This window comes from Taurulus bubalis (genome assembly GCF_910589615.1).
Source record: "Taurulus bubalis genome assembly, chromosome: 1".
Lineage (NCBI taxonomy): Eukaryota > Metazoa > Chordata > Actinopteri > Perciformes > Cottidae > Taurulus > Taurulus bubalis.
Window position 1 is genome coordinate 24,474,699 of NC_136589.1, and position 17,500 is coordinate 24,492,198.

A 17,500-nucleotide genomic window follows, 5' to 3' on the forward strand; every position below is an offset into this window, starting at 1 on the left:
TCCCCTGAGGGATTCACGTACGTGTATTTGTGTATGGGTGTGCGAGAGAGAGGACGAAGACAAGACTGGGACAGGGAGCCCCCCCCCCGCCCCCCCACACTCGACACACACACACACACACACACACACACACACACACACCTGGTCCTCCCGTTGCCGTGGTGACAACCAGTCTAAACGGGATATCCTGGCTGAGGCGGAGCCTATTGTTCCCCGGACTAAAAAATGCCTGTTTGATTGGCTAAATACAGGAAATCAGGAAGTGTCCTCTGACATTAAGCACCAAGACACTTTCAATAGATGTTATTTTTAGCCGGCTCAGACGGACCTGAAGGCAAACTTGAGAAAGTTGGGTGTATACTACGCACACACACAAACACAAAGGCACAAAGACAACAACATGCAAAAAAAGAAAAGAAAAAAAAATTGCTAAGTGCGCACTTTCCCGACACACGCAATGAAACACACACACAGGTGGGCCCCCGCCCTGTGCCCCGCCGATCAAGGACAATGAAGTGAGGTAGTGTTGGCAGACTCTATACAGCATTATCTCATCCACGGCGGACACTTCTTTAAATCTGCTTCGACCTGAGAGGACACGCCGGAGATGGTGCGGCACGTTAACCTTTTTCCGACTGTGTGTAAAAGCCAAATTAGAATGCACGTGCACTTCATGTGTGGGGTTTTTAGAGAGCAAATCCCGGGGTTCAAGGCGAACACGAAAACACAGTCTTTCCTTGGAGTGCCCTCTGTGAATTCAAGGGCTGCCGGGTCAACTTTGCAGAGCGCATACGGCACAACGGATAAAAAGTTGGAAACATTTCATTTGTCTTTGTGAAACAAGAAAGATAGACCCAGCAGTGTGTATTTGTGTGCTAGTTACAAGGTGAAATATGTCGCATACATGTACTGATGTTCACTCCCTTTTGTCCTCTTGTCTCCAGGTAAAAAGAAGATGTCCCTGTATGACAGCCAGGCTCCAATCTGTCCCATCTGCCAGGTGCTCCTGAGGCCCGGAGAGCTACAGGAACACATGGAGACGGAGATAGAGAGGCTAACCGCCGCATGCTTCAGGTAGGCCTGAAACACGTGCGTATGTTCAGGTAGGCCTGAAACACGTGTGTATGTTGTTTCACACACACAGTCTTTTACGGTACAGCGTCCGGTCTCAGGATACCGCAGCATCCGGTCACAGTACTCAAAAAAATCTGGTCTCAGTACCGCAGCATCCGGCATCAGGATACATTAGTACACCAAAAATCTTTTGAACGGTCATTACTTGCAAAACTCATTGGTTCGTCTTAGAATAGTGACAAAACAACAGTAACAACATAACTACCTGTCAACGAAACAACAACCGCCCTTACGCCACATTAAGTGACAATCAAAAAGTCGGCGTCTGCTATGAGTTTGACATAGGACACGGACAGCGGTTTCTTGAGTGAATGTCCTTTGTTTGTTTGGCACAGTCAATAAAAAAATAAAAAAATCCTGCCTTTCCATACTTTCTGCAAGGCGAAGCGAAACACATCTCCGCATCTCGTCATCGCGTACGCAGAAAGATCAAACGGGTGTCGATCTCGATGACCAATACTTCACTGGGCTCGTAAAGATGTGTATTTCTTTCGGCCGAGGGTTGGAGGCTGAGCTTTAACTCAGCTTTTATGTCAGGCCCACTGACCGCCGTTCTTCCCGAGCCGAGATTTCAGTGCCATAAATCTGCATAAAAGGCAGCGGCATGCCGTCGACGTAACGCTAAGTGTTTCCTGCGGGGATTAGGATTCAAACCTGTGACCTCAAGTTTGTCGCCAAACTCACAGCCACCCACCCTGCTTCTCTTCTGGACAGTTGCACGAGCTGTTTTACGGCGGATAAATCAACTCCAAGCCCTTTTAACGATGGGACACAACCATTAGGATCCATATTTCACCTTGACCGCATGTCTGGCTACGTGTGTGTGTGTGTTTGTGTACATACAGAATGTGTGTTTCCCCGTGTGTGTGTTTGTGTGTGACCCGGCGTCCACCTTAGCGGCCCAGCTTTATGATAGTCCCCATTAACCTGGAGGAATGGGGCGACAGATAGCGTCACCCCACATATAAAATCACACTTCATTTACCGCCGTTTACACTTCCCTTACCCCCCCTCCTCCCATCTGTCCCTGTCCTCGTTCCTCTCACCCCTGTTCTCCTTATCTGCCCTCTTGCTCCCCCATCCGTCTCCTTCCATCTTCTTTCTCCTTCTCTGGGCTTTTCCCACGTTTTCTCTCCCTGACTCCTGTTTTCACTCCGTCCTCTTCTAACCCCGATCCTGATGTTCCTTCTTCATCGCCTCAGGGAAGGGTTTTCAAGAACCTGGGAGGGACCAAAAGCTCCTCGGCTTCGCGAGGAGGAAAGGATGTGGGTACCTTAAAAATTAAGCAAAAGAATGAGTCTTTAAACCTCGAAAATGAGTTTGTATTTTTGCACTTCCACTTCCCTCGTCTCGAAGTCAATGTGTTTTAGTTTCGTCTGAATTGTCTGTGGCTAACACAGTTTGAAGAGATTCAGTAAATACTCCTCTCGCGCCTTTTGGAAGCTTTTACGTGTGTCTCAAAAAAGGCGGTTGGTTTACGGCTTTGCGTTGGCTTTTCACTTCCACCAATTATATTCACACTTAAAATATATATATATATATATATATATATATATATATATATATATATATATATATAGGCGGGGATCTTTACTACAGATAAAACTTTCACCGTTCACCAAAGATCTTTTTTGCAGATGTCATTTTCTGCAAAAATTAGCAATAGATCACATGGGAGAGCTGAGTGAGGTTCATCCATCCATCGGTTGGTAAAAAATTCTCTCCTTTGTGTGTGTGTGTGTGTGTGTGTGTGTCTTTCAATAATTAATAGAGGTTAGTAGTCTGCCCTTCCCTCTGTGGGTCTGAGATACTCTGTAAGCACACACTCACATACACACACGGTTATTTAAGGTTGTAGCATCATCCCTGGGTGAGATGATGGGATGTTGGCTAACGTCACGGCTGGCTGATTTAGCTACTCGCCATTAACCCGTCCGACAAGTGAACACACACATACACACACACCCAACGCAGGAAAATAAATAAATAAATAAAAAGAGAAGAGGAGAGGAGGGAATAAGGATGCAAAAGATTAAATTCAAAGATATTTTGACGGAGATGTTCCTTTGGCGAACACACGCAAACACAAAATGTGACTTTGGTGTCAAATGGAATGGAAGCAGGAGATAGAATAAAAGTGTGTGTGTGTGCGTGTGTGTGTGTGTGTGTGTGTGTGTGTGTGTGTGTGTGTGTGTGTGTGTGTGTGTGTGTGTACACGCTTGCTTTCCCTCTCCCCGGCTCTCTGCATGGTGGCAGCCATCATTGAAAGTGACAGTGGGAATTTGGTCCAATTTGTAGTAAATCTGCCTTTAATGACGGCCGGTGCTCGCTGAACGAAAGAGCCATCGGTATGGAAAACGAAAGGCGCGCGTGCATATATGCGTGCATGTGTGTGTGCGTATATATATATATATATATATATATATATATATATATATATATATATATATATATATATATATATATATATATATTATTACTACCTTTTCACATTCAGGTTGTTTTATTTTTTATTTTGTAACTTTAATCTCCCCCCTTTACTTTTTTATTATATATATCTGCCCGTTGGCCGCTCCTTCTGCCAACATCTGCTCTTCTGTGCTGTTCTCCTCCGCCCCCTCGCCACGCGTTTGATTACGACTGCCACCCCGTCCTCTCTGGTGACTGTAAGCTCCGTCGCTCGTTCATGGGCCACGGCTCCCCATGTGCGGACACAGAAATCACACGCACACATACACACACACACACACAGTTGAGAAAATGGTAATCTATCATGCCCTGTAAACGTCAGCTGGCTCGTGGGGGCAAAGTAATCTACATACACCATCACCCCCAACCGCCCTCCTCCTCTACATACCCCTGCTCCTCTTCCTCCCCCTCCTCCTCCTCCTCCATAATCAATTTGCCTCCACGAGAGTGAGCCCCCCCGTCCCACCTCTTCCGGCAGACGACACAAAAAGGCAAAAAGCAATCAGCATCTCGAGGCAAGCGCCATCCCTCCATTCCTCCTTCTATCCATTCCACCCAACTCCCACTGAAAAAGGACTCATTCATCTCTCTCTCTCTCTCTCTCTCTCTCTCTCTCTCTCTCTCTCTCTCTCTCTCCCGAGGTGCGAGGGGCCGAGCCCCCAGCTAGCTGTCAGTCAAACTCAGTATAGGATTGATGCAGATTCAACCCGGGTTTACTGATCAGCTCACTGGTCCAGATAAAGTACATTCAGAAACTTCCTTTAGAGTAACCTTTCCTTGATTGTTCTTTAAATATATTTCTCTTGCCGAAAAAAGGATTGTTTGCACAATTTCAGGTGGCTGATTTATCAGTTTTTAACATTGTATAACGGCTACGGATCACAACGTCAGACGATTGTAATGAAGTGGAGCTTCTAATGAGGACCAGGACACGTCTTGTCTGAACGGAATCACTTTACTGGTGAACTGCAGTCTTAAATCTGTTAAAGCGATTGAGAACGCGCTCTTGCACCCGACATGTATATAATCCACACGTAACATTCAAAAAAAGCATCAACAAGCACGTAACATTGTACTTTCTGCCTTCAAAGTAAAAGTAAATAATATAATAAAACAAGTTACAACAACGATGCACAGTAATTAACGGGAAAGATCCTTCATAAATTATCAACTTTTTTATAATTTACATCTCAAATTAATTTTATGTTGATTCCTTAGTAATGCAAAGTAGTACATATTATTATAAAATCACCCCATAGGAGAGCTCTTTGAAAGGAAGTGTGATTGTATATGTGGAGTGACCCATCACAGCACCTTTAAACTTGGAAAGAGGGGTCTCAGCACATATTAGGAAATGTTGACAGTGTTGGCAGTGTTTAGGAATCGGTGGCATCCCGTGGCGAGGTTGCACATTGCAACCGCCTGAAGGCCCCTCACCTCACTCCTCCCTATTCACGACTGCGGCAACGTGAGCCGCAAGGTGCCAAACCGTGGTAACGCCCCCCGTTGTCTCCCATAATGACCGGCTCACATCGCTGCGTCGGAGGCCTGCTAGCTGTGTGGCTACCTCTTGTTCGGGGGACCTTACGGGTTCAAGGCCCTACTTTGGGTCTTAGGGAGTTCAGAGAGGGCACCGTGTGACGCAGCGGAGCAACGTGCCGTCATCCTCGTCTGTGAGCACCCATGCGCCCTCACCTCCTGTCCTCCCCCTGTTCACACGTGTGGCCTCATTACCGCAACACCTCTTAAATTGCTTTGTCTACCGTCTCTCGTCTCTCTGCCTTTTTTTTCACTCCCCGTCTGTCTGTTTCTGTGTTTGTTTCGCTTTGCTGTGCCGCTCATTTCCACACTCTTTCCCCTCGTCGCTTTGACATGGCAGGCAGCTAGAATTTCCAGCCCCCCACACACACACTCCTTCCCCATAAAAAAATCATAGAACCGGGCAAACAGACATGTTGAAGCTGCGAGAGGACGTGGGCGACACACCAACTCTCCCGTCAATCCCTCTCTTTCTCTCTCGCGTTTTTCCTGTCTCCCTTCATCTTTCCCTGGCTCGATCTCTCTCTTTATGTCGCCCGCTCTCCCTCTCTCGCCTCACATTTCATCTCCTTCTCTACCTCCACCCCTCCACCCCCTCTTTCTCACTCCCTTTCATCTCTCTATCACCCCCTCTGTCACCGTGGCAATTTGCTCCCATCGTGGCAGGCGTGCAACTGCTGTCCTCTCTCCTGCTCTCTCTTCCCTTTCGCTCCCCCCCTCCTTCTCTTGTCGCTGTTTGACACTGTCAACAAGCAGGTGGAGGTGGCTGTTATTGTTGATGCCTCTGTTGAGGTTCCAGGTAATGAATAAAAGAGTGATGGAGGGAGAAGGAGAGAGAGAGAGACGGCAGAGACAGAGATAAAAAAAAGGGGGGAAGACAGGTGTGGGGTGTTGGTAGGTTCCCCTGCATTACACAGCAGCTTGACTGTGTCACCCGTGTTTATTCTCTTTGAATGGAGGTGAGGCCCGCTGTGTGTGTGACACACACACACACACACACACACACACACACACACACACACAGTGGCAAGACAATATACAGACGCAAACAGCATCCACAGGTACACACACAGCACAAAAGCAGTAATGACACGTTTTCGCAGACATGTTCACCAAAGGCATTTAATACATTCTTACATATAGACTCCTGTATATACTGTACAGTGTACACTGATACACGTGTACGCTCTCACATGCGCTCTAGCAACTCATCGCAGATCAAAAAGGAATCAGTCGCATCAGATGGAGGACTACTGACGAGCAAAATGACAACTAATAACTCATAATAACAATATTTTTCTGATGTGTTTCCACCTTTTTATTATTATTGCAGACACAGAGAGCAATTGTACATTTACCTGTTACCTTGATATATACCAAATAGATGTAAAAAATAAAATAAAAGAATGTTATAACCTCATCTTGAACTCAGAAGCGTGAAAATGGGGCTATTCCTCCAGGTTAACCCAGTTTGAGTTTATGATCTCAATCTCCAGTTTCAAGTCTTCTTCAATACAGCATGATGTTCATTTCATAAATGATGATCCATTGAGAGTCAAACAGACCATAAAGCAGGGTATGCTTCAGGGCGGGGCTACCTTTTGATTGACAGGCCGCTACCACGGCATTGTCCACCCTCTCAAGACACTTATAGTTGAAAATATTAAATAAATGGTGACGGACAAAAATGCCAAACTCGAGGCTTCAAAATTGTACAAACCAGTGTGTGACGTCACTTCCACTTCTTATACAGTCTACGGTTAAAATCCTGATTCAATGTTCACAATAGTGTAAAAAAATGCCACATCCATCCTTTAAACAGCTGTTTAGTAGTACTCCACATGTGGTAAACTGACCTTTTATTTGTGAAATCAGCAGAGTTCCTCTTTAAATCTGTGGACTTTGCACCCAAGGAATTGAAAGAGCAAGTGATATTGTGTCAGGACATGAATGACACTCCACATCACAAAATGTGTCCAGGGGAAAACACTCTCTCACAATGCGTCCACCCCTCTATCTCATCATCCATTCCTCACTGTCTCTGTGCAGCTACGCATTACATCCCTCCCTGTCTCATATTTTCCCGGCCTTGCTATCGTGCGCCACTTTGTAAAATCTTCTCCCAGATAAGTGACATATAAATAAGGCTTCTTATTCTTATTATCCACCCATCCAGCCATTGAAAAAGGAAATCCCTTGTCTACCAAGGCATGCTGTCAGATTAGAGGTCACGCTCAATTCCGTGTCCGAGGGGGTCTGGAGTGCTAACAGGGTCTCAAAGCAAACATGACAACCCTGTCTCGCTTTGTCAACCTGCCGCTGAGGGGCCACCGCGACGCTCCAAGAAGCTCGCAGAGATGTATCTCAGAGAGAGAAAGAGAGAGAGAAAGAGAGAGAGAGAGAGAGATAGGGGGGGAGAGAGAGAGAGAGAGAGAGAAAGTGGTGGGTGGGGGGGAGAAAGACAGAGACTAAGATAAATTCCGATCAAACATTGTGATCGCTGACAATAAATGGCAATAAAGTATTGAACGGTGAATCTTCAGAGATAGAAGGGGAAGGGGAAAAACGCAACAAAAAAAGGAAAGGAAAGGAAGAAACAATGGATCAATTGATAATAAAGAGGGGGAGCAAAGGAAAAGAATCAGAGTGTTAAAGTGTGAGGAAAAAGATATCGTGAATAAAGCAACGTGTGAATTGAAAGTGTCTGTTTTGTTGGCCAATTGAGACATTTTTGACTTTCCATCATTCTTCATCTGCAATCCCCCGCATGCCGACTGCACTGACAAATTAAATCACCGCTAAAACCAGTTCTTTCCTGCTCTCACTAAACCGCAACCAACAATACGCGTGACGTGACAAATGTGGAGAATGATTGCCTAAGTGGAGAACGCCCGGCTGATGTTTCCTTACTGATCCTGACATCTGCGGCAATGTTTTCAATTACCGTCAAATAGAGCGGGAGATGGACGGATGGACGGATGGGACGGGGGGGACGGATGGGACGGATGGGACGGGGGGGACGGGGACGGGGACGGGGACGGGGGTTGGGGTTGGGGGGGGGGGGGGGGGGGGGGAACTGAAGACCGTGGGATGAGAGTGAAACATCAAATCTAGTCCATCGGTGTATAGGTGCCCACAAGCAAAATACCTTGATATCCCCGGATTTCCAAGTATTTCTGGGTAGGTTGAATACACCTTCCAAAAACAATAATGTGAAATATTGCAAGAAAAGATTCAACAGTGCCCTACATATCATAACAAGCCCACTGAATTGTACTTTTGTCTTGCTTTCTGTCTTGCAGTAAGAACCCTTCACAAAAGGATGGAGCAGCCACTCCAGGAACCCCAAAGGTGAGCCCCGCCTCCATTTCTTCTCACGTAGCAGCATGTCTGTATTTGGAATATCACCTTTTCCCGCAGGCCCGACATCAAGTATGCATCGCATGCAAAAAAAGAGAAAAAGGACGATTTTTTTTCCAAGAGTGAATAGAAAATAAGATGTGTGCATTGTTGGATTTGACAACATTGTGACTCCATTTTTTCCATGTCATGTGGTGCAGCTCTTTGCTGTCTGTGTGTCAGCGCTGTTGCTCCGATGCCTCTGTTCCTCTCTGCTGCACTGAGAGGGGGGAAATCAGCTGTACTGTAAGGCCTCTGTCTCATATCTTTACACACTGAAGTACCAGTCTCCCGTGGTCCAACAGGCAGTGGAGCCGAGAGGCACTGTGCTGTGATTGTTCCAATTAGAGAGGCCGACATGCAGGCAGGCAGACAAAAAAAAGTTGAAGAAAAGGACAGATAGCGTCAAATTGTGGGGGGGACAGATTCAGGAATCCATCAAGTGGGCATTCTCTTATAGCGTCTGCATCCACTGACTCATCTGAACACGTCCCGACTAAGACTGTTTTCGAAGAAAAGAAGTCCTGTCTGTGCCTGAACATAACGCCTGCATACATTATTTTTACTTATTTGCTTGAACTGTCATCCTGATAGTAATGCAAGAAAAACAATATTTATCTGGTTCCTCCCCCCTACCTCTCTTCAGTGCTCCGAATGGCATTTGCAAGATTCCAGCACGCCCAAAAGGAAAACAGCCAATCAGAGTCATGGAGTCTCTAAAGCACGTTAACTCTCTTAACTGTCAAATTATCCATCGCTGATCAAATATGAGCCCCGGTTATGTTAATTTCTGCCTATTTCTCGCTTCAAACGTTTTCAGAAACACATTTTTATTGTACTGTTTAGCTTAAAAAAACATTTTGATCAGTGGGTGGGGCCTAGTTTGGACTTGACTGTTTTCAACATGGTGGCCAGTTCACAAACGTTCTCATTGCATGCATTAAATGTGCTTGTTAGTGCATGGCTTTATTGTTCCTTTTCCTTCCTGCTCATAGAGGGAGTCGTATGTTGTACCGATTGCAAAACCTTTTCATTCTAATTTGTGACTTTGGTCTACATCAATAAAACTGACTTTACTTTATTCACATCTAGCCAATAACACTTTTACTGACACAAAAACAGAGACCGTATCATTACTTTGGAGAGCTTCATAATACCGTTAACAATCCCTGCCTCTGGATGATCACTTATATGTTCATTCTGGGAAGTACCACTTGAATTCTCGAAAGCAGCGGTCCCCAACCTTTTTTGTGCCACGGACCGGTTTTGTGTCAGACAATATTTTCACGGACCGGCCTTCACGGTGTGGGCGATAAATATGATGAAATAAATATGACCTAATAAAATGATACGACCGGCATGAAGACAATAATAAAGTGCTTAAAATACAACTCACCGTTACACCGAATTAGTGGAAGCCCTGAGCTTGTTCCTCTGCAAGGAGCCGGGTCGGGGTGATGGGAGACACCCGACGTGTGTTCTTTATCCATCCATCCATCCATCCATCCATTATCAGCCACTTATCCGGGGTCGAGTCGCGGTGGCAGCAGGTTCAGCAGGCCGACCCAGGCTTCCCTCTCACCCACAACACTTTCCAGCTCATTCTGGGGGATCCCGAGGCGTTCCAAGGCCAGCCGGGAGATATAATCCCTCCAGCGTGTCCTTGGTCTTCCCCGGGGTCTCCTACCAGTTGGACGTGCCTGGAAAACCTCTAATAGGAGGCGTCCAGGAGGCATCCTGACTAGATGCCCGAACCACCTCAGCTGAGTCCTTTCGACACGAAGGAGCAGCGACTCGACTCCAAGGTCCCCCCTGATGTCCGAGCTCCTTACCCTATCTCTAAGGCTGAGTCCGGCCACCCTACGGAGGAAGCTCATTTCGGCCGCTTGTATCCGAGATCTCGTTCTTTCGGTCACGACCCAGAGTTCGTGACCATAGGTGAGGGTTGGATCGTAGACCGACCAGTAAATGGAGAGCTTCGCCTTCAGGCTCAGCTCCCTCTTCACCAAGAGGTCACGGTCCGAGGAGGCAAACAGGACCACATAATCCGCGAACACCATAGAGGCGATCCCGAGACTCCCAAACCGGATCCTCTCCGGCCCCTGGCTGCGCCTAGATATCCTGTCCATGAAGGTCACGAACAGTTCTTTATATCCGGTCTAATCCGTAACTTAGACCTTTATGTCCAGTCTACTGCTAAATTTAAACCCTGCTTCACAAAGACAGTATGTTGAAAAGGAAGCAGGTTTTCAGAGCTTTTTTGGCGATCTCAGGATACTGAAGAAATATTAAAAAATCCTGGGAGGTGGGGTGGAGAATAAGGTCCAGAGTCCAAAAAGAGTTATACTAATAATTATTTAATAAAAGAACAGAAAAGCTTATACAATCCCGATCGGGGTCCCTACTTCCTCAGCGAACCGTCCGTTTCGCTCGCGTCACCGGAGAGAAGAGGCCGCTCGCTCCCATACAAGTTAGTTTTCTACACAATCGCGGAGCTTAGAGCCCTTCCTATTTGTTATAAGTCCTGTTTTAACACCTGGAGTGTCGCTTTACTCGTTCATTGGCCCACAGCTTCAAGGGCGGAGCCATTCTTCTTCTTCTTTAGAAAAGGGTAGATTCTATCATCTCAAAAGTCAATGTTCAGCTCCGCCACCTCAGGCGAACAAGAGAACTACAATTCCTTAAAGTGACTCTTCACTAGGGATGGGTATCGTTTGGGTTTTTTCCGATACCGGTGCTAAACCGATACTTTTAAAACGATACCGGTGCCTAAACGGTGCCTGAACCGATACTTTTTTATTGCCAAGGAAATTCCTTTTCTTAAAATTTAACAATATATTAACTGTTTAAAGTATACTTTACATATAAATAAATAAATACATACAACACACTTGTTTTCAAACTACAGCTTCAAACCTTTTAATTTCAAACTATAAACAATATTTTTTTTTAAAAAAAAGAACAGACACAAGCATCAGCATCAATATGGCACCGGTTCAGGAGAACCGGTGCCATATTGGCACCGGTTCTCGGTACCCAACCCTACTCTTCACTGGCTCCAGCATACAATATTTCTAACTTCCATTCACACATTAATAAAAACAGTGACCTTAATATGCATACAATTGCAAATCCTTCATAATAATGTCCCTTATTAATTATCATATTCCATGCATTGTAATGTACACATAAACAATTTATTTTTACACTGTGCAAGTCTAAATGTGACAAACAAAATTATTAAATCCCTTCAATAGAACACCGGCAGAGTATTTTTTCGGGTAACGCATCACGTAACCTCTTGACATGTGTCAAGAGGCTCTGATGCACAGACGGATGTATTCGTTCATTTTTCAAAATAAAACATCTTCCAAACTTTTTTTTCATTCATTCTTTCTGTGCGGCCCGGTATCAAGGAACCCACGGACCGGTAATCCAACATGCAATTGGTCCTTTGCTAAGCCTCGCCCCCTGCTGCTATCTACGTCACCGTGGAGCCCACATGGTCACTAACTGCGCACTTCCTGAAGCAGCATGCAAAGCTATGATTGGCCAGCCTGCGTTTGGCAGCGGGATTTAGCAGAGGGTCACATGAATAGAATATATATATATATATATATATATATATATATATATATATATATATATATATATATATATATATATATAGCTCTACTCTGCTCTTCATTACTGGTAAGAAGTGTCAATGTTTCCTGAAAGTACCTTTAAGCAATCATAATTTTCCTTTCCAACCAAAGTATATCCAACGTGCACATGAATGCAACATGATAGTTCTGAAGCAATTCAGGGTATCCACTTTCATTCCCACACACCTTTTGGGTGCTGACCCCCAGTTTAGAGAGCCCACTCACAGCACTATGGGTGGGCTCATGCTGGAGGATGGCAGGCGGAGCAGGGGTGAGCGCCGCATAGCCTTCCCCCTCTCCGGCCGTGACTGCGCATCATGCAACATGTCGTTTAGTATTCAGAGGCAGGCCGTGGAGAATGGAGAGGGGGCCAGTATGAAGCACACAGACTGGCCCCCTTGGTCGCCGCCACCTCCTCCGCGGTATGCACCACCCACCCCTGCTGGACCGGAGATTAACCCCAACGCACATCCTTACTGTGTCGTCCTTGCTGAGCTAAAGGGATTGGGTTCGACCGAAAAGCACGTGACGTCCATTTGGCCACGCACACGCTGGACACTCCATCACATCACATGCTCGTGGACAGATTTAGACGCACGCTTTTCTCTTTGCCGCTTTATTTTTACTTTGCATTATTCACAAAAAAACACACTTTATTACAGTCTTTATAGCCAAATGTGAACTTCAAATTTCCGCACCGTGAGATGTTAATCCAGTCACTCACCTGAATGTGGTTTTAAAATGCAGCAGATCTTTTTGCATGTGGATTTAATTAGTTGGTTTAAAAGACCAAAGAATTTCAATGGAAGATCTCCATTTGTAATCTCTTCGATGAATACTGTTAAATGTCAAATTATGATGATAAAACTTAAGCATATTCGCAGAACGCCTCTCCCCAGGTAAATGAGTCCTGACCTTTTTAAACCTTGGTAAAAGAGAAGAAGAAAAAAGATGACACACACACACACACACACACACACACACACACACACACACACACACACACACACACACACACACACACTCACTCAGAGGCATAAAAGCATCATGCATAATGTCCAATTTACTGTGGCAGCACTGGAGGTTGGTCATTTCTCACATATTATTATTAGATTACTGCTGTCGAGCACTTAAGCCTCTGCTCTGCCCCTTTCCGCTTGATTAATAGGGGACGACTGTAAATACAAATATTTCATAGCTGCCTTGTAAAAAAATAAAATAAAGCAGCAGCACAGTCACACATGGGAATACAACCACACACAGCAAGAGCTTTGTCAGGACTAAGCCTTACAAAAAAAGTGATATTGCTTCTGGTTCTCTTTCTTTACCATCATTATCTACTTTGTTCACTTGAGGAATTCCCTAGATATTCTTTGTCACTGAGTGGGTTAGAGGAGGATATCGTTTTATGTGTGTGTGTGTGTGTGTGTGTGTGTGTGTGTGTGTGTGTGTGTGTGTGTGTGTGTGTGTGTGTGTGTGTGTGTGTGTGTGTGTGTGTGTGTGTGTGTGTGTGTGTGCGCAGAGCGCTGCGAGACCGATTTATGGACGGGCGATGTCCCGTAATGTCACACAGTTAGGCTCCTGCTTTTCAGATGTTTACCCTTCCTCCTCCTCTTCCCCCCCTTTCTTCCCTCTCTTTTCAATCACTCGTTCCCTCCCTAACTCCTCTTATCGTCCCATAAACATTAACTCTAATCAGTGGAAGGGACTTTATAGACAAAGTCAGGCAGGTTACAGTCATCATCAATGACGTGGCGCTCCCGGCATCTGTGGCAATAGCGCTATTGAAATTCTCCCAAGGGTAAAGATTCCCCATTCCCTGTTTTTACTTCTCTGTGTAAAATGTGTTGTAATACAGAAATACATTGCACATGTTAGACTAGAAATGAAATATTGTCCTTTTTATATGTATTCATTTGATACAAACAACAAGGTCAAACATTCTACGGTAATTATACATTTTGCTTCGACATTTAGCACTCGTCAACTGACATTTCAGCTGCTTTCATCTTGTACTCTTCAGCTGCTTTCATCTCTTACTCTTCAGCTGCTTTCATCTCTTACTCTTCAGCTGCTTTCATCTCTTACTCTTCAGCTGCTTTCATCTCTTACTCTTCAGCTGCTTTCATCTCTTACTCTTCAGCTGCTTTCATCTCTTACTCTCAGCTGCTTTCATCTCTTACTCTTCAGCTGCTTTCATCTCTTACTTATCAAATTACATTCCAACTGAAGGTCTTCAGATGACACTTTCGTCTTACCCTGAACACGCTGGAAGTGGTGCTAATTTCCTTCAGGATGTTGTACAGCGCCATCCCTTCGACTGACATTTCAACTCCTTTCAGTGCTTGAACTTCGGCTGAATCTAAAACTCCTTTCAGCACTTACATTTCAACTGATACCTCAAGTCAGAACTTACATTTGAATTAACTCCATTTAAAGCTGACACTTAAAGCTACAGTAACTACTACAGTTGAGCCAAAACCAAGCAGCGCCCACCCCGAACTGAAACTATCAGCGTTTGTGTTTTGAGCACCGCTTCTACCAACCAAACTTTCAGCAGCCAGCACACGTGTGTATTCTTCAGAACAATGTATCCTTTTCTACTTGTTGCATTGAGCTTGTATGGACCTTCGTGGTAAATCACTCGAATGATCTTCGTGAAGCCAAAGCTACGGTGTGGGTGGTTTTATTTTTCTCTTTTTCTCTTTCTCTCTCTCTCTCTCTCTCTCTCTCTCTCTCTCTCTCTCTAGTCAATGCTGTTGTCGGTGCACATCAAGCGTGAGGGAGAGTCTCCGGTGGTCTCGCCACTGTCCTCCGAAGACGCCCACCACTCCGACAGATACCAGGTCAAACTCTCTGCCAAACACACACACACACACACACACACACACACACACACACACACACACACACACACACACACACACACACACACACACATTGACACCATTCCGTCCTGTGTGTCCTTTATATCCATCTTTATTGTGGGCACAGGACTCATTTGGTCGCTTGGTCAGATTATTTTCTCAATTTTGTTTTTCTTTCACGCCCTCTCAGCAGTTTCGTTGACCAGCAGGCCAATCTCCTTAAATCTCAGATGTCTGGAAAGCCCCCCCTCCGACTGCTTTTATCTCTTAAATTCATCAAAGTTTGTTCGGGTAATTCTTCTGGCCATGATGTATCTCCGGGTTAAGTGGGTTCCCCCCCTCACACCATAAAATAAGAACTATTAAGTCCACACAGACGTTACATCCATACATTCAAGATGACACAGCTCATAAAGACCTTATAGCGATAAAGTAGATTTTCTCATTAAGTGAAACTGCTGAAATCACCTTATATTATACAAATGATAAAGTCAATGGTGACTCTTTTTACCACCCGGTGGCAGATTCCTCTGTGCCTGTCAGTCTGTCCTCCCTCCCCTCTCTACCTCCTCTCTTCCTCTAAAGAAAACCCTGACCTATCCGCGGCCGTTCAGTGAGTGTATCATAATGATACGGTAGTAGTGGCCACGCGAGGCAAGTGGGCCGATAACTCAATTGGTCGGCGGGGAGAGGAGACGGACGGAGGGCGAGGAGAACAGAAGGAGGAGGCCTGACTGCTCGTCGACTCTCGCTGATGGACGATTGGGCCGGCAGTGAGAGGGGGCCGTCGCCCACTCACTGTTGCCGTGTCAACGAGGGGGCATCCGTAACTGCGACTGGGGGTGCTTTAGTCAGCACAAAGCTAAAGACGCACCGGCCTCTGGGGTTTGAATCCCAGTAGACCTGAGGTGCACAGAAGTGGAGATCTGACCTCATTTAATTTATTTCACAGTGCTATACTTTTAATGATCCGATACAAGGGAATTCACCCCCAGGCCTTCTGAAAGACCCCAAATGTTCCTCGTTCATCAGATAAATGCAGAATTTAATTGTTGCCAGTGATGGAAATTAACTGACTACATTTAATCAAGTGCTGTACATGTTGAGGTACTTTATACTTCTACCCCACTACTTTTCACTCAAATGTAGCCTACTATTGCAGATGTTACATTGAAAAAGTGGAAACAAAGAAACCGGTGCTTCTGCCCCTTGTGACATTGAATCACTTGACATTTTATATAATCCAATATAACAAACAAAGATTACAGAAAAGTCCCAAAACATGGAATCTAATTTGTGTTGCAAAAACCTTTCTCATCTTCCCTCTTCTATAAATGTCTCACAACCCCCACAGGTTGGTCTTGGGACCCTGTGAAGGGGGCCCAACCCTTAGTTTGGGAAGCACTGGATTATGCCGTATTTGCATATTTTAACACAACATTTCAGAAAACTTGTATAAAAAATTAAAAAAAAGCTAATTGACTGGGGAAGTTTCATGGTGATGTATATTGTTTTTCTCACCCTATAACACGTAATTTTACAACACTTAAAGGTTGTGTTCACAAAATTAGTTTTTCCTCTGGGAATCTCCACTTCAGTAGCACCTACTTCTATTCCTATATTTTCAAGGTTTTTACAGAGGAGTTTGTTCATATATAGCCTGATTCATAGAACATTCCATCCCTAAACACATGACTAAAACATATTTTATTATGGCTGTAGACGGTATTTTCTGATTTGTCTCACCATTGATATTAAAAGAGAAATCACAGAGTCCCTCTGTAAAATCCCTTTGACTCTAATATGTTGACAAAATGAAAACAAGAATTTTGAATCTGGCTTTGATCAATGTTCAGATTTGTGCTCTGTAAATGTATACCATAAGCACATGTTTAATAAGATAGTGTCTCTATTGAATATTCAAACATACACTTTCAGAAAACTTGTAATAATTAAATGTAAGTTTAGTTACATTAGTTACATTATTCACCTATAGTGTCACTTACACCAAAGTTGTATAAACAGCAGCCGTTCAGTGGAGCAGCACAATAGTTGTGCGTCTTTCACCAGCCTGTGTGTGTGCGTGTGCGTGTGTGTGTGTGTGTGTGTGTGTGTGTGTGTGTGTGTGTGTGTGTGTGTGTGTGTGCGTGTGTGAGTGTGTGTAGAGCTCCAAACACATTAATTAAACGCGGCCCGTTGAACGAAACCCTCTGCCTCCCCCTAGCGGTCGACAGCCGCAGCGACACGTGACGTTCCCCCATTTCCGTCTCCCGCGCGTCACGTGATCACAACAAGCCAACATGGCGTCGGACACGAGCGGTCTCTGCCGATGTGAGCGCCACTTTCAATCCTTTCCCATCCGCGCCGACATTTAGACTCAGGCTTCGGTTCGCAGCGATGTGCGGCCCCCGGACACTCAGTCGGGCGGTTCGCAGCAGTGAGTTT

General features: G+C 45.1%; 1 protein-coding gene across 3 annotated transcripts in view; it reads left to right on the top strand.

Moving 5' to 3' along the window:
• Positions 1–17,500, top strand: part of rnf220a (ring finger protein 220a) — a gene marked incomplete at its 5' end in the record, with an annotated part of 142,949 nt that overhangs the window by 96,040 nt on the left and 29,409 nt on the right. For 2 of the 3 annotated variants that reach the window (XM_079217436.1, XM_079217437.1), the window contains 3 exons: positions 945–1,074; positions 8,445–8,493; positions 14,939–15,034. In XM_079217436.1, coding sequence (XP_079073562.1) covers positions 945–1,074; positions 8,445–8,493; positions 14,939–15,034 — 275 coding nt within the window. Of the gene's footprint in view, positions 1–944; positions 1,075–8,444; positions 8,494–14,938; positions 15,035–17,454 lie in introns of those variants that run through there. The other variant, XM_079217438.1, reaches the window with a different exon arrangement.